Source organism: Pyrus communis, chromosome 9 (assembly GCF_963583255.1).
Source record: "Pyrus communis chromosome 9, drPyrComm1.1, whole genome shotgun sequence".
NCBI lineage: Eukaryota > Viridiplantae > Streptophyta > Magnoliopsida > Rosales > Rosaceae > Pyrus > Pyrus communis.
The window spans coordinates 8,778,362-8,806,174 of record NC_084811.1 but is presented as its reverse complement, the minus strand read 5'-3'; the positions used below and the strand labels follow the sequence as shown (position 1 = coordinate 8,806,174).

The 27,813-nt window shown below is 35.7% G+C and overlaps 1 protein-coding gene across 1 annotated transcript; it reads right to left on the bottom strand.

Moving 5' to 3' along the window:
- Window positions 1–567: 567 nt before the first annotated feature.
- Window positions 568–7,344, bottom strand: LOC137745524 (uncharacterized). The gene is made up of 19 exons (XM_068485486.1): window positions 7,089–7,344; window positions 6,062–6,985; window positions 5,893–5,961; window positions 5,611–5,809; window positions 4,846–4,930; window positions 4,605–4,673; window positions 4,404–4,485; window positions 4,247–4,306; window positions 4,088–4,140; window positions 3,829–4,007; window positions 3,161–3,344; window positions 2,810–2,867; window positions 2,651–2,707; window positions 2,326–2,571; window positions 1,868–1,929; window positions 1,663–1,719; window positions 1,479–1,572; window positions 1,227–1,367; window positions 568–1,046 (listed from the first exon to the last, which is right to left on the bottom strand). The coding sequence occupies exons 2-19, from the start codon at window positions 6,887–6,889 to the stop codon at window positions 963–965; spliced, it is 2,607 nt and encodes an 868-aa protein (XP_068341587.1). The 5' UTR covers window positions 6,890–6,985; window positions 7,089–7,344; the 3' UTR covers window positions 568–962.
- Between the last annotated feature and the right edge of the window lie 20,469 nt (window positions 7,345–27,813).

Below are 27,813 nucleotides of genomic sequence, written 5' to 3'. Positions count from 1 at the left end.
GTCTTGAAAAATATGGTTCTAAATAATATCACGAGTCTCCTCAAATCAATACGAACCAAAATCTGAAACAAGAGTCAATTTAGCCATTTTATGCACCACAAAATTAGTGGTTCTATGAACATGACAAACTCACGATTTATCCAAATTTTGCAAGCAAGCCTGAATGTCACTTGCCTCTAAACCCAGCCAAGAGCCTTCAAGATTCTCACATCTTAGCCATTCATCGTGTATCGTATGATCATAAAACATTTGACTTCTTTTATTTAAAATTAAATACAAATATTATCTGACGAAAATCGACCGCAAGATATACAATGAACGATGAACGGTTAAAATGTGAAGATCCCTAGAATCCCTACAAAATAGATCCGGAGAATAACTTTCAAGTACAATATTCGACCATCCCTTCTCGAAAGCCAGCTGCACATTTTCTAGCAGCATGGAACTCCACCACATCGAGCACTGTTACAGGTGGGATATTCAGACAAAACCTCCAGCATAACTACCAGCTTTGCGACCAGTTTTATTCGAGAACATTTCACATATTCATATTTTATGTTACATGAGTTACCGTCCATGGTACTAAATCCAAGTGGTAGAAGCAAAGTGACAATTCAAAGTGAACCGAAATGAAAAATGTGAAACATTATCGTCATACGGTAACCAAATAAAAATGTGGGATGCATGCAGGTTAAAAGGACAGCATGCACTTCTTTTTCTTCTCTTTTTACATACATTCTTCTTGCTCATCTTCCTCCTTTTACTCTCGAATTCCAGTTTCTTCAATAATATTTTTCTTTAAAAAAAATCCTCCAACTGCTGCTTATTGGAGAGGTGAATCACTAACGGGACCAAAAATAGCAGCGATATTACACGGGAAGTGAAGCGCGAAAAAGAAAAAAACTAACATGTAAAAGAAAAACTAAATCTAACTTCGAACATCACGGAAAATTGACAAGTTGTCAATCCGTCAACTTCACCACCTTTTCTAGCATTGACGTCCCCCTGAAAATTGTCAACTGCACTTCCCTCATGTATTTCGATAACTGGCAAATAAGAGAAGTTCAAGCGGTTAGGGACTGTTAACATTCACTAGCTGCTAACATCAAGAAGATTGAAAACAAGAACAGCCGGCCTTATAATACCAAGTTTGAAAAATCAAATTCTCTGTAACTGCGTACTATCTGCAGATAATATATGCAATTCAAGTAACTGTATTCACTTACTTGCTCGTCTCTCATCTTTCTAAATCCTAATTTCCTCGTCCAGATTGACTCAGCTTCCTCAGCCGCGGGGAGAACCAGTTTTTCCACTTTCAGAGAAATAAGTAAACTCTCCATACATGAAAATAATGCTTGGAAATAACCCTACAAACACCAATAAACAATGACGTCAAACTTCCAAAAACCTGTTAGTTTAATAGAAAAGGAAAACATTGAAGCATTATCAGATAAAAGCAGATTCCAAATCCAACTTACTTTTCCTTGATGTTCCCTACTAGTAGCAACAATAGGAAGCTCAGCAACCTCCCGACCAAAAACCCTAAGGAGACCAGCAGATACAACAACAGACCTGGACAAACGAAAATTATTACTAGTGTAAAATGGTGTGACAAAACCATCAAGTACTAGAATTCGTACTAACACAGGAGGAGCAACGTACCCCACTATTAAAACTACACAGTACATGCCTCCAAACTCTTGACCTGAAATATTTCTCCTGAAAAATGCCGGAAAAAATAATTGATTCAACAATATTTTTGTCATAGAAATTATATTGGATGAACAAACGCTACATAAAAATACATAATTCCAAGAAGCAACAAATAACTAAAAAACAGTGGAACAAATTAAAAACCACCACTTACCCATATACCATAACAGGGATCAAGTCACGACCAGACTCTGCAACAATAGGGTCAAAGCACTCCTGCCAATTGAGCACAATCAATCTGAAGGTGACAACATCGATAACTATTCCATATAAATTTGTCCGCACAACCAATTTGAAGTGACAACGTATGAAAGATACACAATTGACAACTAAGAAGTGACCGAAAAATACATAAATAGGAAGCCTAATCTAGAACGCCAAGTGACATACGAGAGAAGCCATTCCCTCAATATATTCGTCCTGTATAAGCTTTTGATGACTGAAACATAACTTACCAGTTCTAAAAGTAAATTCTATTTCTTTGTGAATTTTAAACATACAATTGGGACAGAATAAAACACCAAAGTCCAAGTTCAGTGCCATACGTTGAAAGGCATCAAATGAGCATTAAAGAATAAGGGTAACAATTCCAACGCACATATATGTACTTACTCGAAAAATAGCAGCAGCCCTTGAAAGGAAGGGTAGGTGTTCCGGATAGCGCCTCTTTCCACTGAAAACTCGCCATTGAACATCTGCCATTCCGTCAATAAATATACCTCTATCTGCATGCTTCCGGATTATTGTATCTGATAATGTAGCTGGAACACGCTCTGCTTCACTGAGTACTAAATTCTGTAAAGCTGCATGAATCCTGTTACAGTCATCACAACAAAACCATTTATCTTTGGGGAGTGCCTGCAGTAAGACAGCAAAAAATATAAATTAGCATCCCAGAAATATAAAAAATTTAACCACCACAAGGTTCAGAACATACTTTTAAGTCACATAATCCACTGTTCCGTAAGCAGCCAACATGGAACTCCTTCTCACACTGAACAAGAATCAAGGGTAAGAATAAAACGATGATAACTAAAGAGAGAATTTTGACAACTCTCGTTGTATGTGATCAAAAGAATGAAAATGCAAGTCATACCTGATCACAGATTATAACAGTTCGTTCATCAAATAAAGCCACACTGAAATCATGGCTCCTAAAAATACAAAATAATATGTTAGCACCTATGAGTGATAACCAAATGGCAAAGATCAAGTGAAGAAATTATATCACAAGGGTCCTCAAGAGAAATTATATAAAAATATTGCAAAGAAATTGTGTAGAAACCAGGGTACCACATTTCCAACAAAACAGTTTGTCGCCATAAATGTTGACCATGATGTGAGAGACTCAAAAAATTTAACCAACTTAATTAAAACCTTCATTCACTTCAGGCTACTTAAAATGCATACAAGAAATTAATGGAATTAATACACAAAAGGAACCAACCTGCAAACGACGCAGCCACCAATTTCATACTCAGGTGCATTGAATACCCGTGTCAACCGTATCACAATAGGTCTTCCAAAATTTGAAGATTCCCCAGCAGCAGCTTTTTTACCAGGTTCAAACTTATCTCTACAATCTGGACAATGCCAATCACCTTGAGGAACCCGTGGTAAATCCAAACAAGCTGCAATATAAACAAAGGTTAGACCCAAAATAAAATGAAACACCTAACAACTACTAACTTGATTGACTCATAGGGATATTTAAATTCTTAACAACCTGATCAATATATAAGATGACTTTGTTTCCCAACAAAAGAATTGAAATATCAGGTTTTTTTTTTTTGAAGCATGAGTAATATTAGCTGTGCGGAGAATACATCCAATTATTCGATTGAGAAGACAGTGATGTGGAACAAAAAAAAAAAATCATCAAACCATTAAATTGTTCAGTAATTTCAATTCAATAGCACTACAAAAGCATGAGGAGTGATGAGGAACAAAAATCATTCATCAAATCACTTAAATATTCAGTTAAACTGGGGAAAGAACAAAACGGAATGTATCAAATGTGATCTTAAAAGTTGATGAGCAAGCCTTAAGAACATAAAGCAAATGTATACATCCACAAACTAAAATCAAGTACCAAAAATTAGAAACAATATCAACCTGAATGATAAGCACGAGGGCATCCATCACAGAAAATCATATCCCCTGTATCATGTCCACATACAGCACACATATCATCATTGCCATCACTGCCACCAATTGTCAGGTTTTGGCCGTTGGCCAATGACATGGCTATATCGTGAAGCGTCAGTCCATTGGAAATATAGATGTGACGGTAGCTGCAAAATGAAATAAATTATCTACACATGACACACTGAACAACTAGAACAGCAGCCCGAGCTCTTTAAAAGCTACTCACGGTTGACGCCTTGCAGCCATTCCAGCATGAGCTTCAAACTGTGAAGGGCTTATCTGTTTTCACATAAAGAGTAAATTGACATGAGAAAAAAAGGGAAGGAGGGGCTAGACCAACATACAGGACTCAAATTTGATGTGGTCTGTGCAGCTCAGTATTTACCTCTTTGTCACAGCAATTACAGACTATCCCATTTCCCTGCTTATAGCCGCTAAGTAATCTCTGGGAATAGCACAACATCAAATCATGTAAAGATCAGAAGTTACAGGCATCCACACGTGAAAACAGCATTAACATGATAATTATATCCATAAATTACCTGCCCTTTGACATAGTATGCCAATTTAGCTCCATCTGGAAGTCCATTTGGCATAAATAATAACCGGTGGAGATCATTATCCCTGTCAACCAGGAATAATTTCCCAATCAAACAAAACTCACCCATTATTGCGCAGCATCTTATAAAAAACTCCTCACAGAGAATCACAATAGGAAAAGGAGGGGAAGGGATGATGCAAACCTTTTCCTATTGCCACCTTCAGCAGTTTTCTTCTGGTACATAGCTGCATACGGATTGTGGAAGCTTGGTCTGCACAGCAGATACAGTTTCAGTTTTCTCATGCAAAAGACTGCATGTTTCAGTTTTCCATTAGCCAGTAAATAAATGAAGTTAAATCACCGTTAAATTAATCTAACAAATTTAATGATGGACATATATTCAGTGTATAGAAAACAAAATTACCATGTGTTATGTTTATTACCTGGGAATTGGGTGACGCAATTTAGGAAGCTTCACACGATGTCTTTTCTCCACTTCAGCCATTCCATCGCTTCGATTAAGAGTTTCTGCAGAATGTTTTATATATCGAAAAAGGAACATTGGGGTCTTAATAATACATTAACGTAATTTATATATCAGCTGGACACAATTTTGTTTCCTTTCCTCGATCACTTTTCCCTTATAGCATTTTCGGCCTTCCAACATAAGCATTTTAAAACGCAAAATTTATCAAATTGCAATATCTTTGGCCAACTTTCATCTGACTAGATTACACTACCCTCAAAATCTCAACAAGCACATGACAAATGAGCTTCATGGATGGCAGATTTTCTAGATCTGAGATATATGGTATTTGTCCTAGGAAGTTAAGAAAAATGATGGTGAAATTAAACATGAATTGGAATCAAGCTCAAACCAAGCAACGAAGTTTTCTTCTGACAAGCCCTCCCCTTCCTTCCTCGTTCACTTTCCTTCCCATCCCCCTTCAATTCCATAAAATAGTTCCCATCCAAAACAAATATACACATCATAATCATCATCTTGTTGGGCCTACTTGGGATCCTACCTAAGTGGGTCTGGATATCGTCTGATGTTATTTGGGCTACCGCACGTCCATAATCCTATGTGTGTTAGAGTCAAGTATTGGCTCGATTATTAAGGGAAGGGCTTTTTTAAAAGGCTTATTGAGAAAAGAACAATTTCAGAAAGGGCAAAAAAAAAACCCTAAGAAACTTGTTGCTATTACCTTTCCAAACCCGGAAGGACTCTTCATTGAGAGCAGAACCAGCAATATCCTTTATCACTTCATCCAGACTGCTTAGCGGAGCAGTCTTCAGTTCTTGTATGATGCTATAAACTGCCCTCCCATTCTCCATGTATATGTGATTATTAGGATGCCGAGTCTTGACACCAGCATGCTGCTCAAACTCATATGCACTGAGTACCTGCTCATTGCATTGAATCAATCAGCTATATAAGCAATATTGCACTCAAACTCCAAAACAAAGTAAACAGTGAGTATACTTACCCTGGTGAAATTGCATGATGAGCAGTCGCACAAATAACCACCGCCACTTACAATTCCATGTAGCTCTATCTGCCAAAATTTATATTAGAACCTCCATGGAAAATAGATATTCATACTGCAAGCACATATTATATCCAACCGAGAAGAATATATATGTTCGATAAAATACCTTCGGCGGGGAGGAAACATACTTCACTCGAGCTCCATCAAGAATACCAGTAGACAATAGCTTCTTAACATTTGAAGGATAGCTGCTCGGAACTACATAGTTAGAACTTTCCACCTTTGAGTTAAGCGCACAAGGATGAAAGTTGCCAGTTTCAGCGCATTGCCTCCAATATGAACTATCTGGAAACTCCCTACTTGTACTAGGCATCGCTTGAAAGTCCATTCCGGGCTCCTCGTGAGAACCTCCATGTGAAAAGTCTTGATTACTCGCAGTCTGATTCTCCTTTTTCTTACTGAACTTGAACGTAATCTTGCGAATCCCAGATGAACTGGCAAGCTTAGGAATTTCTACCACAACACGAGAGGTCAATACATCACCATTCGTCTCGTTCTCAATTTGACAATTATCATTCTCGGTACACTGTCCATTGCTCAAGTTCTCTGCACCCAAATTCTCCGAACATGAGGACTCAACTTCACCACACTCCGTTCCGTTACTATTTGCCAATTCCGCAGGTTGGCTAGTAATGTCCTGAAAAATGGAGCCATTCTCTTTCGGAGATACAACGGGGTTTGATACTTCCGATCTTATATCCTCATTGGAATGCTCCTTCACTTGCTTCTTGTTTGGAAACCCGTCTGCCCCGCTATCATCTTCGAGACACTCGTGCTCTCGCTTCAGTTCAGTTCTCGGGAAGTTTTCTGTTTCCACTTCCCCATCTCTCAATTTCCCCACACAAATTGCCTCTTCTCCCATCCAACTACAACTCCACTCCAAAATCCAAATTCGACAAATCCCCAAAAACCAACACTGAGACTGAGACAGCATTCAATCAGAAACCCAATTTCAAAAACGAATCGTAATTCGCCGAGCTCGAATCACAAATCACAGCTTTTCGCTCAGAATTTGAAAATAGTTTTTATCCTAAAAACAAGTAATCGAATCAAAACCAAACCACAAAAAATGAAAACAAAAACATTGGAACCATCAATTTAGGAAAAGATTCGAAAATAGTTAAATTTAATACCTTGTGGTACTCCAAATCTGAAAAATTCGAATCCAACAGGACTTGGAAATCCGATAGAAGAAAGAGGAGCTTGGAGATCCAAAGCGTTTTCGAATCGAATTCGGAAAGATGCGGATCTGAAATTCAAAAAAAAAAAAAAAAAAAAGTCTGGGTTGTTTGTGTGGAGTGAGATATCTGAGAGGAAATAGCGCGGGATGCGAAAAGGGTTTTAAGAGAAGTGTGAAAACATGCAGAGCGGCAAAAATAGCGAAATGAAAAGCTTGTCTCGCGCCCCAGATTCAACTTTTGAGGGACAGATAATCGGATATAGTCCACAAGAGACAAATATTATTATTTCTCTTTTTCTTTAAATAAAATAAAATAGAAATAAATTAAAAAATGGTGACGAATGAGTTTCTTTGGAATTATCGAGAAGGCAGGTGGATAAAGCATACGGGCCCACCTTTTGGACGAACCGGATGGCGCCGCGTGGCGTACAACCATCGGGACCCATAGAAACATTGTGAAGTGTCCCGTCGATGACACGTGTGATGCGATTTGGAACCGCGAGTCCCGCGCCTTTTCAATTTTTTCGGGAATTTTGTAATTTTAAGAGTTTGGTGCGCGGAATGAGGATCCACTCTGATCCTTTTGTGAGATTTAAGAATCTTCGTATCGTTTCTGTTTATCATATATTATGCAGTTAGAAATTATTTTAAATTAAATATAAATAGTACTGACGAAAACTGACTTCACGATATACGATGAACAAACGATTTGAAGATCCCTAAGATCCTTATAAAGAGGATCCTCTTGGTGGTGCGCGGAAGCAACCATGAATGCGGCGTTTGATTGAATTTGAGTTGTGGGATGGTCCAAGTGGAGGCATCTGAGGGAGTGTAAAAGTTTTTGAGGGGTCGAAACACCTAACTACAGTTTATGGTATTCCTCTTCACTTGTAAGTGAGGGGTTTAGATTCTCGTTAAACGAAAATTTGAACTACATTATTGCTAACTCATTATGAAGTTAAGGCTAAGCCCAACTCCCTCCCACTTAGTGTTAATAATATTATTAGCTTAAAAAAAATAAGGTGGTTCGGTATGGCATCCTAAACCGGAAATGGATCTCGAATCTCAAACTAAAAATTTTCGAGACGGGAATTTGAAGACCAATCCTGAACCGAAATTTTTGGGTTGTAGGCTAAAATTTGGGCTTTTGGCTTGAAATTTTGTTACCCAATTTCATATCAATTGAAATTTAGGTTTTTTTACCGTATACCAACTTGAAAATTCATATTAATTCAATTACCAATTCATTCATACCAAGTCAAATTGACGTTCCAAAGTTTCAAACTACTTAATTTCATATTTCTATTTCTAATATAGTTTACTATCAAACTATTTAAATTCAACATTTAACATGCATGCAACCAAAATATATATAAATATATATATATATATATTTGGTTTGGATTCCTGAACCATTGAATATGTATTTCCGATTCTCGTACCGAAAGGTTCGGGATTTGTTCAATATAGAGTCTCGAAAATTTCAGTGTTATCAGTTTAGAAATTTTTCGATATGAGATCAAGATTTTTTTTATTTGGTTTGGGATTTTCGAGAAAATTTTCTAGGCCTGCACCTAATTGTCATAAAAAAAAAAGAAACACATAATTGTCCCCAATGATGGATTCTTTTTTTCTTTTCTTAAAAGGAAGATAAAGATGAAGAAAATAGAGTGTGGGCCAGGTGCATAATACCTTAGTTAAGTGGGTTCTGGAGACTGGACCGATACATAATACCTATGTGGGCCTCTTTCCTTTTAAGATGGCTTGGCTGCGGACCATGTTGATTTTTTTAAGGAATTCTTTTGTTCTTTTTCCGTTTCTAGAAAACTAGCTAATTGCAAGTGGATATTTACCACAATGGTGGAAATGTGTTGAGTCCTTACATGTACATGACGGCATGAGTTCGAATTTCGTCAGTAACTAATCTAACTTATAATCTAACCAAAAAAAATTAAAAAAAATAAAAACTCTGAAAATCGCCAGTATCAGGTTTCGAAACTGGTCCTAGGTCTCACGACAGTTTTCCTCACTAAACAGTGCGTTTTAATAAAATAAGGTTGTTTAAAATTTTGACCGTTAGAAAACATTCAACAATGGGAGCTCTTATGGTCCTGGTAAGAATTCTAACAAATTCAATATATCTGCTAAAGTAAATGACTCCCCTAGAAAATCTATCAAATTTAAGGCTAAACCTAAAGATGTGTCTAAACTTAAGTGTTTTTGGTGCAGGACTAAAGGGAATTTGAAAGTTAATTGTGAAATTTTTAAAGATTATGTAAAGAGCAAAGAAAAAAAATAGGTACTTGTCTATGTTGAGTCAAATATTTGTGAAGTACCTATTGATTCTTGGTGGTTTGATACTGGATGCTCAGTACACATAACTAACTATTTGAAGGGTTTTCAAAAACAAAAGGGAATTGGAAATGCCTTGTATAATGTTTGTTGGGGAAGGGACTAAGGTAGCAATGCACTCCATTGGGATAGTGAACTTGAAACTGACTTCTGGTTTTGTTTTACAATTGAAATATGTGCTATGTGCCTAAAATGAGAAGAAACTTGATTTCTGCTTCTAAGATAGTAAAAGATGGTTATGCATTCTCTGCTAATGATGTATGTTTGAAAATCTTTAAGAAAAACTGTTCTGATGAAATTTTGGGAACTGCTCTCTTGTCTAAAAATCTCTGGCGTCTAGACTCTAGAGTATCTAGTTAAGTATGTTGATCACTCGGTTTTAAATGTTAGTTCAAAGAGAATGCTTGAACAGGATACATCTTATATTCTTTGGCATAAGAGGTTAGGGCACATCTCTAAAGAAAGAATTCTTCAACTCTCCAAAGCTGAGTTAATTCCAAAATTAGATTTTGCCATTGCAACAGAATGTGTTGACTGCTTAAAGGGTAAAATGACCAACTTTAGGAAATTAGATGCCAAAAGAAGTCAAGGGTTACTTGAAATCATACACACTGATATAAGTGGTCCTTTACCAATCAAAACAATATGTGGAAACAAGTATTTTGTTAACTTTATATGATTTTTCTAGACTAGGATACACTTTTCTTATTAGTGAAAAATCTGATGCCCTCACGTGCTTTATAATTTACAAAACTAAGGTTGAAAAACAGTTAGGTAAAATTATTAAAATTGTTAGATCGGATAGGGGAGGAGAATACTTTGGTAGGTACACTGAATCAGGGCAACAAAAGGGACCATTTGCACTTTATTTAGAGCAAAATGACAATATAGCTCAATATACAACACATGGGACATCTCAACAAAATGGACTCTAAGAGAGGAGGAATATGACTCTTGTTGGTATAGTCAGAAGCATGATGTCAATATTCAAGTTTCCTGGTTTCTTGTGGGGAGAAGCCTTGAAAATAGCAAATTATATCCTGAATAGAGTTCCACGCAAGTCTGTTACCTCGACACCTTTTGAGTTATGGTATGGTAGGGCACCTAATTTTTAATATTTTCATGTTTGGGGTTGCAAAGCAGAAGCTAAGTTCTATAATCTTAATGAAAGGAAATTAGATTCAAGGACACAATCTTGTTACTTCATAGGCTACCCTGAAAAGTCGAAAGGTTATAGGTTCTATTTTCCCCATAATCACACTCGGATCCAAAAGACACATAATGCAGCATTCTTGGAGGATCAAGATGTTGCAGACCTATCAAGGGAAAATTTTATTTTTGAAGAGATAGATCAGGGTTGTAATAACACTCCACAACCAAATTACAGTCAAATATTTTTATTCCCTCAATTAAGGTCAGTTGCAATAGAAAATTCAAATCGGTTTCCAGCACTGACAACATCATGGAGATAGATCCAGTTCCACCATCATCTGAAAATATTACTGAATCACATTAGCAAGTGACAAATGAAATGGCATCTCATTTGGAACCAAGGAAGTCAACCAGAGTTAGGAAATCTACAGCTGTGAGTGATTATGTTTACTTGCAATAAGCAAATTTTAACATTGGTGATATTGATGACCCTCTTTCATACTCTCAGGCCATGGAAAGTTCACAGTCAACTCTATGGCAGAATGCAATGAAGGATGAGCTAGATTCGATGTACAAAAACAATGTTTGGACACTTGTGGAGTCCAGCCCTCAAATCAAGCCTATAGGTTACAAGTGGGTGTACAAAACCAAAAGAAATGCTCTTGGTTGAATTGAGAGGTACAAAGCTAGATTAGTTGCAAAAAACTTCACTCAAAGAGAATGCTCTTGGTTGAATTGAGAGGTACAAAGCTAGATTAGTTGCAAAAGACTTCACTCAAAGAGAAGGTATTGATTACAACGATACTTTTTCCACAGTGTTTTCTAAAGATTCAATGCAAGTTGTCATGGCTTTGGTTGCATATTTTGACTTAGAGTTGCATCAAATGGATGTGAAAACAGCTTTTCTCAATTGAGACTTAGAAGAGTGTTTTTACATGAAACAACCAATTGAATTTGTTGAAAGGGGGAAGGAAAACATGGTTTGCAAGCTCAATAAGTCCTTATATGGGTTAAAACATACCTCTAGACAGTGGTATTTAAAGTTTGATCAGATTGTTTCTTCTCAGGGATTTGACGAAAACAAATTGGATGATTGCATTTACATTAAGTTTTCTAGTTCACAGTTTATCCTTTTGGTGCTTTATGTTGATGATATTCTTCTAGCAAGTTCTTGTCCTCAGTTGTTACAAAGAACTAAAATAGTGCTCAGTGAAAGTTTTGATATGAAAGATCTAAGAGAGGCACACTATGTGTTGGGGATTGAGATTGTACGTGATAGAAAGAAAAGATTGCTTGGTTTATCACAAAAGGGTTACATTGATAGAGTATTGCACCGATTTAATATGGAAAGTTGTAATTGTGGACAAGTTCCAGTTAACAAGGGGGATAAGTTCTTGAAGAATCAATGCCCGAAGATTGATTTGGAGATCAAGAAAAGGCAATCTAGGCCCTATGCTTCTCTGGTGGGAAGCCATGCAACCATATGCACACGACCAGATATTGCTTTTATAGTAGGAATGATGGGAAGATTTCAAGCAAATTCAGGAGAAGTACATTGGACATCTGCTAAAAAGGTTCTGAGATATTTGCAAAGAACCAAGAACTTCATGTTGGTTTATGGCAAAAGTGAAACTTTGCAACTTGAGGGATATACTGACTCAGATTTGGCTAGTGATATGGATGATAGAAAGTCAACAGGTGGTTATATATTCATGCTAAATGGTGGTGCAGTTTCTTGGAAAAGTGCTAAGCAAACTGTTATTGCTACATCCACTATAGAGGCTGAATTTGTAGCTTGCTTCGAAGGAATGAAACAGGTTGTTTAGTTGAGGAACTTTGTGTCAGATTTAAAGGTTGTGAGTTCAATTCAAAAGTCTGTGAGAATGTTTTGTGACAATAATTCAGTCGTGTTCTTTGCTAAGAATAATAAGAGAACTTTTGCTTCAAGGTTGATGGATGTAAAGTTCCTTAAAGTCAGAGAACAAGTGAAGAAATGAATGATTGAAGTACAACACATTAGCACTACTATGATGATTGCTGCCTTGACTAAAGCATTGCCTGTTAGAGAGTTTCAGAAACATGTGTCTCGGATAGGAGTGTTGGAGAGTCTTGATTAGTGGGAGTAATTGGTTATGCTTCAAGAACTTAAAAGGTTGCAGCTATGTGAGTGACTTAATCTAGAGCTGTGCTTGCAATCTTGGTCAGCGTTGATTAATTTATGTCTAAGTTAGTTCAATTTTTATGTCTTCAATAACAGTCTTTTCACAAGACTCGTTACTTTAGTTTTAAAGTTTTTGTAGTTTTGGATGGTGGACTTGTTGTGGAGAAAGATTTGTTTGATGCTTTGGAAACATTTTGGCTGTTTTAAACTTATGGTTAATAAATCATTTTTAGTCAATGTTATGTTGCTTTTCTATGGGATCAGTTGTTTGTTTTGATCTTCTTGAAAAGTGGGAGCATATTATGTGATTGACTGTTTATATCAGTTTAAGTTGTGAGTCATGTTTGCAATTTGGATGTGTGTGAACTTAGAATCAATACTGCATTTTGGTTGTGGTCTATGGTTCTCAGTTTCCATGTTTTGAAGTGCAATAGAGTGATGGTCATAACGTTAGATTCTCAGGTGAGGCTATGTGATCACTTCTTATAAATTGGAGAAGTTCATGTATGCAATTGATCTCGTGTTCAAGTGGGAGAATGTAAGAATATGAACATAAGATTGGATGTTTTGACAATGAATGGTTAAGTCCAATTGGAATAGGAAAGCCTTATGAGAAACTGTGTACAAATCCCTTGTTTGTGATGGATTCTGTTGTAACATTTAAATTGATATGGATTGGAAAACATAAGTTGTTTTCTATAAGGATTGTAATAGGGAATCCTTATCAAGTTATAAGAAGGATATATACGTGTATGTATGTGTATATATATATATGTCACATCCCCGTCCGGGGCGGATCACTTCCTGGGCCCGCTCCACCACCGTAGCACGATATTGTCCATTTTGGGCTTACCATTCCCTCACAGGTTTGTTTTTGAGAATTCACGAGCAACTTCCCAGTGGGTAACCCATCATAGGATTGCTCTAACCCCCTTCTCGCTTAACTTCGGAGTTCCTACGGAACCCGAAGCTAGTGAGCTCTCAAAAGGCCTCGTGCTAGGTAGGGATGAGAATATACATTTAAGGATCACTCCCCTGGACGATGTGGGATGTCACAATCCACCCCCTTAGGGGCCCGACGTTCTCGTCGGCACACACACGACCAGGGTTAGGCTCTTATACCAATTGTCACATCCCGACCCGAGGCTGATCACTTCCCGGGCCCGCTCCACCACCGTAGCACGATATTGTCCGCTTTGGGCTTACCATTCCCTCACGGTTTTGTTTTTGGGAACTCACGAGCAACTTCCTAGTGGGTCACTCATCATAGGATTGCTCTAGCCCCCTTCTCGCTTAACTTCGGAGTTTTTACGGAACCCGAAGCCAGTGAGCTCCCAAAAGGCATCGTGCTAGGTAGGGATGAGAATATACATTTAAGGATCACTCCCCTGAGCGATGTGGGATGTCACAATATATATATATATATATATATATATATATATATATGTTGTAACCTCTGCTCTCGCAAATATATATGCTCAATTCAGAACCAAGTCCTATTCTTGGTAAGAGCTTAAAACAATCTGACAGAGAGGAGAAGGGTTGCAGCGCGCTGAGATTGGATAGCGATAGCTATGGCGTCTTCCAATGGAGGTTCATCAAGTTAATGGAATTGTAGGGTTCTATATATAAGAGGTTTCATGCTTTCTTGATTGTGATTACTGCAACCTAATCTTGTTCTTGGGCAATATAAGTTTAACAATATAAACAAACCTAGTTAAATTACAGACACTATCTTAAGTACATCGAGGACTTTTCTGCCCGATACCAAAGCTTTGTCTCCTGTAGTCATCGTAGAACATATACGAAACCTAACTTTTAATTTAACCTTGCTTAGGCATGAAATGTGGGACCATCTTTCCTAAACCTTTAAACCGTAATTTGAAGATGATGGACTGATGGTAGCGTCGGCAAATTTCTAGTGGCTGAGGAAAACTTTTGTGACCTAATTGTGACGCTATTACGTAGTGTTAATACTACAAAAAATAAAAATAAAAAAAGCACTCTTCATTCAGTACTCATATTACAAATTACAGAACATAAATTAATATCAACTAAATTTTTTCGTGAGTAATGCTAAATAGTTGGGAAGATTATAGAACATAAATTAATATCACCCAAATTTTTTCGTGAGTAATGCTAAATAGTTGGCCTTCCCGACGTTACCTTTTTTTCGTATAACAAGTACAAAGTACAAACTAACAGTCCCCTTAATTCACGTTATCATGCTGACTAGGTATAGCAAATTAATGTAAAACATGATAGAAAGACATGAACACATAACAATTTACAACGTGATTTTGGATGGGGCTTGGAGTTTATTTATTTGGGTAGGACATGAATATCACATGACAACCAACATGAATACTGCTAAGATGGTACCATAGTAGCACTAACTCAAAATGGGATGAGAATCATTTTTTTTTTTTTTTAACTCGTCATGCAATTTAAAGTCTCTCACTTATAAGTAAAGATAAATATCACACACATTTTTACTTCTCACACACCCTTTTCAATTTCAATCGTCGGAGCGGATAAAATGAAAAAGATAAATGACCAAAAATTAAAAAGGATGTGTAAGGTAAAAATGAGTGTGTGAATAATATTATCTTATCTTTAAAGTGTAGTACTAAGGACAAACAAGAATCAAACTAACAACTAATAAGATTAAATGATTTCCATAACTCACCAGATTCACTTAACCTAAGAAGGTGATTAGGTGCAGCGAACTTGCTTGCCTTAAAATGGAATAAAGAAAAAAAAAACTCGATCTGAAACAGATGAGGACGAAGGTTCCAAGTACCATATGCACGACCCCATGACCCGGAACCTCAATAATATTTTTCATCAAATCACATGGATTCCCAGCAAATATTTTATCTAGGAGTCCAATCAAAGTTTTGTTAATTATTTTTTTCTAATTATTTGTCAATTTTTTTTTGGCCAAGTATGTAAGACATTTTTTAAGTCTCGGGATTTAAAGTCTAATATTATAATTTAAATTCGATCAAACAAATTATAATTTTATACTATGTTACACAAGTTTCATAAATCGAAAGCATTTTCTAGTTATAACATTATGTGTATTTTAATTTAATTACAATTTTTGTAATGTGGGGACTTGTAGCTTCAATAGCAATGAGCCATTAACGAAGTTTTTTTAATGCGAGATGTAAGTGTTGGTCGATCAGGGACAATACAAGATCGATCTAAATATTCGCATTCTGCAATTATCTCGTAAGATTTATTTTTTGTTGGAGAATTTGTCTTTCTTCTTTAAATGTAAATCACAATCTGACAAGAATACTAATTGTTTATACACATCAATCAATTTCTGTCATTTCTTTTTGACAAATGATTTTATCTACACTAAAGGGGTGGAGGAATGAGCTAAGTCTCACAATTGGCTAGCAATAATGTGGTTCAAATTCACATTTGGCAAAAATCAAACCTAAGATCTCTAACTTACAAATGAAGAGAAATATTAGTAGATTGTAATACTAAGTGACTAGTTCTGTTATTTCAAAATTAATAACATATGTAAATCCCCTCGCAGATGCTAAAATCCTTTACTTATCAGTAATTTTGATATAATAAAGAGTGTAGTTAAATACAAATTTATGGACTATATATGAATACCCGTTCACACCTTCATGAGATACTTTTGCTGGTAAAAAACTTCAACCAAGTCTGCCCCAATAAGTTGTTAATATTCAATAAAGTCTCACTTGTGTCATTAGTGCTACGGTTTAATAGTGTATTTTTTACTTGCAAGTTGTGTCATTAGTGCTACGGTTTAATAGTGTATTTTTTACTTGCTACGGTTTAATAGTGTATTTTTTACTTGCAAGTTGTGTCATTAGTACTACGGTTTAATAGTGTATTTTTTACTTGTAAGTAAGATGTTTTAGGTTTAGCTTCCGTGGATGGTGAGTTCGATACCAAATTACTATGACAACTCATTATGCTGTTTAACCAAAATTCTCCACCCGTTACTGTAAAATGATTATTTATCCTTTAATCCCACAATATTTTTTTTTGGAGGATTATGCTCTCTATATTTTTTGCAGTGATAATATCATTATCTATCCTTTAATCCCACAATATTTCTTATTATATTTTAGCCTTTATCGAGGAGATGTGCAATATGCTTGCAAGACCTCCACCATGAATGGCTGTGGTTTGCATTTGTTATTAACTCAATAATCTCATCTTTCAATTCTCTCTATCACACGGCATATTCATTTGAAAAAAGAAATCAATTACCTTTATTTGCTAATCAATTAAAAGCATATGACTTTCTATGTTATCTAACTCCATTAGAACACTATGAATTTAAGTATTATGTCATTAAATTATAGGGTTTTTATTACAAATTGTTCTTGAAATTGACCCACACCATCAAGATGGTCCCTAAAATTGAAAATTGATCAATGTAATCCCTGAAAATAGGTGTCACAAATCAATGTGGTCATTCCGTCACAATTCTATAAAAAATTATGTTATGTGCTGATGTGACACATAAATAGGTCCGACAAGTCTTTTTTTATTTTTTATTTTTTATTATTATTTTTATAATCACAAATAGTTCCTAAAATTGACTCACACCATCAAGATGGTCCCTAAAATTGAAAATCGATCAATGTAGTTCCTGAAAATAGATGTCTCAAGTCAATGTGGTCATTCCGTCGTAATTATGTCAAAAAATTTGTTATGTGCTGATATGACACATAAATGAGCTCATAAGTCTAACTAAATAAAAAATAAATTAGAAATATGTGTAATAACTTAATAATTAATTAAAAAAGTTGTCAATCCAGAAACTTAGTCCCGCAATCACCTCTAATCCCAACCCATACTCTTCTACCTCCATCTATGGTAGCATTCGTCGTCTTTTCTCTAGAAAAAAAAAAAAAAAAAAAAATCTTAAGACACTCATTTTCACACCCTTCGACACCTTTCATCGAATTAGACCAGGATTGAGGTCACCTTTTATGACAGCTTGGATTGGTGTCCACTTTTGTGACTCTACAGTCAATATTTGGATGATTGACAACCTCACAACCTTAACCTTGGAGAGCTTGTTAGGTGCTCCCTTAATGATCTTGGTGACACGAAGAATGGCAAACTCTGTCTTGAGATAATCTCATTGTGCAAAAAAGTTTTTTGACAACTTTTTCAATTAATTATTGAACCCACATTAACACATAATAGAATTTTTGACAGAATTGTGACGAGATGACACATTGATTTGCAACACCTATTTTCAAGGACTACGTTGATTGTTTTCCAATTTCAAGGATCATCTTGATGGTGTGGATCAATTTCAAGAACCATCTTGATGGTGTGAGTCAATTTCAGGGATGATTTGTGATAAAAACTCTTATATCTTGTGGACCCCATTTATGTGACACGTTAACACATAACAGAAGTTTTGACAGAATTGTGACAGAAATACCACATTGATTTACGACACCTATTTTCAGGTACTACACTAATTGATTTTCAATTTTAGGAACCATCTTGATGGTGTATGTCAATTTCAGGGATCATTTGTGATATAAACCCTAAATCATATTATGATGATGAACTTTTAGGAGATTAGGACCTATAGTCTTTCTAATGTTCTTTGTATGATTAAATTCGGACCTTAGTCCGTTGAATCCTTAATTCTCATCACAATGATGAGTGGGAAACCTACATCCATGTATATGAATTTAAAGTTCATAAATAATGCAATTGGGAGCCTATAGCTCATTGCACCCATAACCTAATGGGTATATGAATATGTTGGACTCGGTGGATAGTCGCACCTTGCGTATTTTTTGACGCTAGTGAGAAAATTATTTTGGCCATTGTTGTAGGAATGAAATTGTTGATCTTAAAATGACAAATTATTGCATATAATAGCATAGAGTTAGTTGATTCTAAACAATTGAGGGCTGAAGATTCTTGGTTTAATTAAAGGGTGGTGCTATTCACATACTTTTTTACCTTTCTCACACCTTTCTCAATTTTCGGATGTCAGGTTGAATGAATTGGAAAAGATCAAAGGATAAGAATTAACAGATGCTTTGCGGAAGGTAAAAAAGAATGCATGGATAACACCACCCAAATTAAATAACTAAACCAAATGAAAATTTTTGGTGCTATTTATGCTAAGCATTGAGCATGACTCTACCGCATGCCATATAGGCATGGAGCACAACTTTACCGCATACCCATGATTTTGAACTCGATGGATATAACCCACTTCGAGAATTCTAACTTGTTTTTGCTGCTACAAACGGAAATCATTTTCATTCCATTATTAGTGGTTGAGTGTTATCTTCCACTTCGAGCTTACGCAAGCAACCAACAACTACGTTATCTTCCAATGGCTTGACTCTTTGTTTTATTTTAGTTTTTTAGCACTTCCATTTTGTTGATTTCAATTTTATTTATTTCTTTTTCTTATATTACTATGGATTTATTTTTGTTGAATTCAGTTTTTCGAAGAAGCCCGTACTTTCTCTTATTAGTTGTATTGCACAATCATAGAAGTAGTGTACGCTTACATGAACCAGAGGGTCATTGATCAAATGGTGGCTGATTATCATAGCTATTCATGATCCACAATGATGTTTTGGATGAATACAAATCCATATGAACTTATTTTTAGGCCTCAACAAAGAGCATTGTGCACGTCCTTGCAAGATTGCTCACATGAAAAATCGGTCATTGGACCATCTAAGTTAGAATTGACCTTGGATGCCCATATTGCTTCGCACATTTGAAAGCATATTTTTGAGTTTGTTCAACATCGAACTAAATTTATATTGTTGAAACATACTTTTGAAATAGTTCAAATTTTTGTAGGATTATTGAAAACCCTATGATGTTATTTTGTATTTATGGTCTACATTTAGCATGGAGTAAACTACTCTTAGTTTATTTTGAATCCTAGATATTATTATTTTTATTTATTTGTTCTTTGCATAAATACAAATGGCTATTGTCAACTCCCGATAAACTTCTGCACTTCCAAGGGTCAAGTTGTATTCAAGTTCAATTTCGTGAATAATAAAATCACATTACTTTAAAGTTGACAATGATGACTAGTCGAATTAGGGCTCACAATCATAAGGGGGAGTCTCTTATCTAACAGAGTTATTCATCATGAGGAGTCTTCGACAATATGTATAATGGACACATAAGCATTGTGTTCGTTAATTTTCCTTCAACCAGACTTAATGCCACTGGAATTTTTTTTTTTTTGGCAAGGTTTTAGCAAGACACATTATGCACGTCAAATATCATATCAATGTTTCATAAACGTGGTGCCCAACTTTTCGGCTTCGCTTAAGTTTTGTCCCACTGGATTTTCCAAGGAAGATTTTATCGAGGCAAATACCATTGATTAGTGGGCATCCAAGGGAGAATGTTGTAAATATTATTGATCATGTGGCTGTCCACTTGGGGTCAATATGTAATATATAAGTAATTGGAAGGTTTTCTATGGTAAATCTTACGCCTATAAGTAGGCTTCTAATGAGATTGAAATAACACTTTGATTTCTCCTCATAATCTCTCGTCTCCCTATATTTCTCTCTACTCTTTCTTTCTCTATATTTTATTTCCAACAAAAAGTATTTTTATGGTAATTTTTTGTAATCAAATCCTTTCATTAGCAACACGTAATCCAAAATATTAAATGTGTAGTCAAATTAATATATATGTATAAACCACCCCTTCATGCCTTCATAAGATTTTTATTTTTATTTATTTATTTTTTTTTTACAGTCATCTCTCTCATTAGCAGCATGCAAACAATAAGTAAAATGTGCAATCAAATTCATTTATGAGCCAACGACCCTCTCACGCCTTTCAAAGAAAAGTAAACTTTTTAGGGATGTGATATCCACACACTCCTTTTTATTTCTCCCACACTTTTTAAGTTTTCGGTCGTGAGATCGGATGAATTGAGGAAGATCAACATACATAAATTAACAAGGGGTGTATGAGAAGTAAAAATGGATGTGTGGATAGCACATCCCAACTTTTTATATGTCCAATTTTGTTAAGTCATTATTGAGTTTGGTACTTTGTTAGGTTGGGTCCATTCAATGATTATCCACGTCAATTTTTTTATTATTTTTTATTAGATTGTCATAAATGTAATCCCTTACTTATAAGTTTATCTTTTATTTAATTTTAGGATGAAATATAGAAATTAAACTAGTAAATATGGATGCGCCTTACTACGAGACCTGAATACTCCAGTCTTAACTACATGAATAAGACATATTTAACCTGAAAAAAAAATTCAACATAATCATGAATGAACAAAGGAGCTAAATCGACGTTGTAATACCTAAGAGCCAACGAAGCAAGGTGCAAGGATGAAACTCCAACCAACCAAAGCAACTGACCACCAAACATGCCCTCATTAGGATACAATGAGGCTAACCCATCCTTAGGATGACCTCTGAACACAAAGCAACTAAAAAGACGTAATACCTAAGAGCCAACAAAGTCAAATTTTGCTTGCTATATATGGATATGCATGCTATAAGAAACATCCATTTGTAGATCGTATCGTGCCATCAATATCGTAGTTTTAAGTAATCAGCCTGCTACATGGAAGAAAAACACAGAAAAGGGAAAGTAGAAAAGTAGAAACATAATACTTCAGCATCTGGTAGGAATAGTAAGTTTCTGAAAAAAATTGCTAAACCATCTTACAAATTCAATCGTTAACGTTATATTGTAACCCAAGATAAAGATAAAGTATATAGTTTGTTTACAAATCCAAACGAAGTGTTGCTATAATCCGCAACAGCTATGAATCATTTCCACATAAAGATACTCAAATTTGACGGCACATCAAATAACCAGCAAGCAAAGCAAAGTACGCAATGTGCTAACGCTAAACTAAAACAAAAGGAGAATTAAATATAGAAAATTTTCCATAAGGCATCAATTGACAAAATGCTTCTTAATGAATGTAGCCCCAAGAAATGAATGCAACTCCAAAACAACTCAAAAAACACCTTAGAAATCTTTATCACAATCTTTATCACCGCAATCTTACTAAATAGAAGCATAAATAGACAGGATAGCTCCCTAATTTTGTAATAGAAACTCTAACAAAGAATATCAGGCTCCAAAGGCCCTGACTTCTGCTTGGCATAAATTTGTACATTGCAAGTTTAATTCCAACGAAACAAATATGTATGTAATGTAAAAGGCATCATCACTACGTGTACTGCTTACAATCATCTCAAGTTGCTGACACAATGCCTAAAATATTCAAGATTCAAAGATTTTCATATAAATAGAAAACCTCACCTAAACAATAATCGAGGTTGTGGTATTTGAATCAAGCAGATGTTTTGCAAGGCCTTCTTCAATATCATCTCATATGGTCTTTTCATTTTTCCTATATGATACAATAAACTGTTCAAATTTAGACGTACATAAGAGAATCTGCCACACTTTACTGTCACAGTTGTCAGTCCTGAACAATAATGCAAGTCGAGTTGCAAAAACCACCTCATGCTGTAGTGACAGGACATATATTTTGACTATAAGGACATATATCCGTACATGCCCTCATTAGGATATGACGAGGCTTAAATTTGAAAATTCTTATTCAAAGCCAGAAAAATGAAACAATCTTCTATTCTTCTTGGACTATTTGAATAGAATAAGGAGTAACAAATATTCTCCACATTCAAAGATTAACAAACCAATTAAGTAGCAAAGAAACCCCTAAAAGAAAATAAAAAGCAAGAACAATTTTATCCAAGAAGTTATTTGAATATTGATTTCATGCAATCCAGTAGCCAAATGCTTAACTCAGGAAAAAGAAAAAAAAAATTTAGCAATTAGATAAGGCTAGTAGCAATCTACCATTAAAATGACTTACAATATACAATCTTTTGTGATTTTACTACTTGTACAACATGAACAAACCATCATCAAATCACTTACCCCAACAAAAATCCCAACTCGACAAATCACTTGCCCCAAAAATTCTCAAAGAACAAACCTGCATCAACATGCAGGCAAAGCAAAAAATTATAATAAATCAACGATTGCCGAATAGAAAAAAGAATATATTTAAAGTTGAATGAGAGCAGGCTTAACATTTTTTTTTTTTGCAATTATATTCCTACTTTTCCATGTATAGCAATTTTATTCTAACTCTTCCAAATAAGGTTGTTTTTTTTTATTCAACACTCCTCAACATCCACTGGAGCATCCAGAACATCGTCATAACTCCTAGAGCTCTAAATGATTTCTCCTATTTTAATTAACTCCACATTCTTTAAACATAATATGATATGAAATGAGAAATTAATATGGAACAGAAATCTGTACTACATCATGAAAGTGCAAACACATGTTAAAGCTATGCAATGCATTGTACTATCCATTATGCACACCTTTGTTATCCATGTATCACATTCATAAGCATTTTCATTAAATACCCAAATCAATGCAAACAAAATCAGATTAGATACTTATTCAACAATGTTACTAATAAATACTTGTTATCAAGAAGGAAACTAAAAAGCAAAGTTGTGTTCTCACCAAAACTAATAAGCCGCAACTAAACCCCTTTGCAAAATAGCTTATGAAGACGATCAAGCACCAACGTCTTAAGATTGTTAAGGTCCTGAAAATTTGTCTTCCTCTTCATACAAATAGAAGTTTCTTATGTGCGATTGTGTGAATGCATGATTTTCTTTCACCCTAAATCCAATTGTCTTAAGGTCAGCCCTGATAGACAACATGTTTAAAAATTCAATCAATCGAAAATTCGAAATAAACCTAGTTCTCATAAATAGCTCGACTCTAAGTTGGAAGTTTGGCAATAATGTGCAAACTATAATCACTAAACTGTCATGTAGCACAATACATCTACCAATCACGAATCAATCAAAAGACAGGAAAGTGACTTCGGTGAAACATATTACAGTGATGATTAAACCACCATACCATCACGACTATTGATCATGTTGTTCGTAACATATCAAGATAAGAAAAAGAAAGGGAACTAACCTGCATAAAACCTTCCAGTGAGATTCTAAAGCGCAGCTTGATCTTCCTCCTTGAGCTGAACATACACATTCCTAACCTACACACACAAACACAATAAATTAGTCCAAATAATCAGGTAAGCAATTTTATTGTAATTATTCTAAAAACAACTAAAACAAAAGTTAAAATAAATATACATATAGATAAGCTTAAGCACTTATAGCATCATTTCCCTGAAACCTAGGCATGGTAGAACATGAAGGAATAATTTGTGAAAACATTTGAGCAACATCTATGCATGCAATTAACAATTAAAGGCGGAAACATGCTTGTATGCACTCAAAAACAAAACTTTACCCATGAAATGCAAGGCCTAATAGTTGTGGTGAACCAAGACTCAACTCAAATCTTAAAGAAAATAGTTGAGAAACTTTTATACCTTTGAAACACCTATTTGCTTAGCAAAGGATATTCACCTATGTGAGGGCCTTCTTCCCTTAGTCTCCTTGCTCCTTGGCTCCATGGATGTGGATGGAGGAACTTTGCTTCTTGGCCCCATGACTTCTTAGATATGGATGAAGGAATGGATTCTCCAAGTTCCCAAGAAAGGGAACCTCTAAGTTTCCACACCAAAGAGAGCATTGAGGAAGAGATGAGTGACCTAGGAAGAAATGGATGTTAGTCCATTCTTCCTAGGGTGGCCGGCCTCCTAAGAGAAGAGAGAGCTTTTTGTGTTTTTCTCTTCTCTCTAGAAAGCTCTTATGACGGAATAGGTTATAATTTCCTTTCTATAGCCACTTACATTGAGTGGCATAATTGAAATTAAAACCAATTCTCCCTCACACTCTCTATGGCGGGCCATGTGGGTTCATTGGGCTTTTATGCCTTTTGTGTTTTCAAGTTGTCATACAACTTGAGTTATTGGACTTGACATTCGAAGCCCGTTGGGCCTTGAGGCCCAAACTAACCCGAGGTCTAAAACGAACTTATTCGTTTGATTAATTAACATATTAATTAATCCTAGCCATAAATAATTAAACCATTTAATTATCCTTACTCATCTCCGTTGTTTCTTCAATCTCTACCTTACACGGTGTATGATCCATTAGGTTCCTTTTAGAGATGCAGTGGGTGATTAGAACTCTTCAAATCGATTGTGAATTGAAACTTACTTTTCAATTCTCCCTTTAGTGATTATACACCTTTAGGGCTTCCACAAACCATAAAAGACAACTAGCAACATGTCATGGCTACCTAAGCTAATCAGAAGAGGTGGAGAACTTATTCAGTTTGAGATTATAATGCAATACGATCTTTCTTTAATACAATACTTTTGACCACATTATTTGATTTGATAGTTTATTCATGTCTACTATCTAATGTGATTCTCTTATTTATATGATTACCTTGAATGTGATTTGGAACGAATTCCTAAATCTTATTCATACTTTGGCCAGAGATTCTTAATCATATCATAGAGTATTCTTCCTTAAACAGTTTGAAGGTTAGAGATCCCTTGTTGTGCATTTACTTGCCTCCATGACTAAGTGGCTTAACCCTAACTATGTCGTGGACACCCTTTGACGGAATGACTTTGATATAGTCAAAGATTAAGGACCTAAGCATAAGATAACTATGATGCCTTAGGTCAAATGACTACTTTGCATTATCCCAACCATGAGTTTTCATGTGACATGAGTATAAGAACTCCTTGTTGATCGCGTTCAGTGGACTTATTCTCTATTGAGCACCTACATGCTTGTCTTGGTATCAGTCACACCAATGACTCGAGACCAATCACTCTTTCTAAGAAAAGACATAACACGTACTGATCTTAACGGACTGTCAATGCCCAATTGGCAATCCTATGATCAGGAACATTTAGGATATGTATACGAAAGAAAATGGTCTCATGAATCTAATTTCTTTAGATCACATTCTCCCAATTACATATTCCTTGGACTTATCGTTTAAGCATATAACATTTATATGAGACGGCTTTAAACAATAATATTTGCCCTTTATATTAAACTAGATTAGTTTAACATGTGAAATGTTTGTAAAGTATCATCATATGATTGGCTTTAGGCACATTTCTAACAAAACGACGTTGTGCAGATGCAGAGAGAAAAATGTACAGCTTAAAGCTAGATTTGCAAAGGTGCCAAGTACTAAGTTTGACCCGCTGAGTTTGAGATTAGACCGAACAGAAAGAGAGAGAGAGAGAGAGAGAGAAAGCTAGTGCGAGATTATGGAAAAAAAGAAAGTGGTTACGCTTGGGATTTTGGCAGAAACAAAATAAAACCAGAAGATCAGACATAGAGTGGGTAAAGGATGAGCACATCATTGTACCAACGGGAACTATTCACCCCTACTCATCCCTCTTTCTTTGCCTTTCTCTCTGTAACACTTCCCCTCACCAAATCTCACACCTATCCCTCAATCTTTATTTTAACAAAGCAAATGGCAAACCAAACAATAAACAATGATTTTAAAACAGTGCATTACTTGTTGAATCAGAGGAGAAAATTGAAAACCCACACTCTCCCATACCTCCGTCAGCCATTCTCTCCAATCCATAGCTCTCATCTCTCTCCAATCTGTCAGTCCCTCTGTCCCTCTGTCCCCCTCATCTCCTTCCCCTAATGACCCTCTGACTGATGCATCAGCCATAGCCACACCCACCCTCTAACCTGTCAACCCTTCTATCTCTCTTCCCTCTGTCTCCCTGAGTGAAAGGCCAAATCCAGCCCCAAGACCCAAAACCCGTTCTTAAGCCCAATGGAAATTTTGTAAATGAAGCGAAATTGGGCTGAAGGCATGATAATGGCAGTCTCGTAAATAAAGTGAAATTCGAACCCAAACACTGCACATTCGTACAATGCAATTTCCCTCCTTACTTTAGACTAAAGTAATGTTGTTTCTCCTTTTTTATTGGTAAATTATTTTTCATTTATTTTTGTAGATACCTATAACACAGGCTAAACGTGTTTTATCAACCTATGATATAGGTATTATATATGATGACAAATAAATTTTCTTTTAACTATTTTCTATGAAAGCGATTAGATTTTCATATTTAAACATTCAAATTGAAAATTTGAATATAGGTGCAAAACTCAAGAAGTATAACTGAAGTTAAAAAATAGGGAAAGTGAACTAAATTCAACAACTGCTCAAACTTTTAGACCTGGATCAAAGTATCATTTTAAAGATACTTTTATGGTAATTTGTTACCATCATATCCTTACGTGAGCAGCACGCAATCCAAACAATTAACTGTGTAGTCAAATAACATTTATGTACCATCAACCACCCTTTCACCTCTACCTAAGAATTTTCTTTTACTAAATTTTTTCTTACAACCATCTTATTTTGTGAGCAGTAACTGGTAAATATAATTGAAAAGACGTATACGACCGTCTCATCATAGAACTTTTACTCTCATACCCACTCATTATGAAGGATAAATATGGCATTACATAGTTAAATCTTCCCATTTTATTCCCAAGATAGTGTGCCCAATAGATCCCGGGGCATTAGATAATCCCAACCTACCAGCTTTTAACCATTGCAAAGCACTATAAAAACAGAGTCAACACTGTTTTCTACATGCCCATACCACCTAACTGCTTAAACACCAACTCTCCATACTCTCACTCCCATACTCATCATTCCTCCTCCTCCTCCTTTTTCTCATCCTTTTTTCTCACAATCCCAATTCCAAAAAGAAGCTGAAATGTCTCAGAGAACGAATCGCCACCAGAGAAGGCCATCCCAGAGCTTGTTTTTGTCCCCTGACTATCTCTTGGCTCCCTTGTCTGATGATGCTGCAGCTGCAGCTGCAGACAAGGTGGCTGCTCCTGCTGCGGCTTCGGGTCAAGCTCCGCCACCGCAGATGACGACTCCTCCTCTTCCACCGACCCCAAAAGCAGCGGAGACCAAGGAGGTTTCGACCGAGGAAAAAACAAGAACCACAGACGTG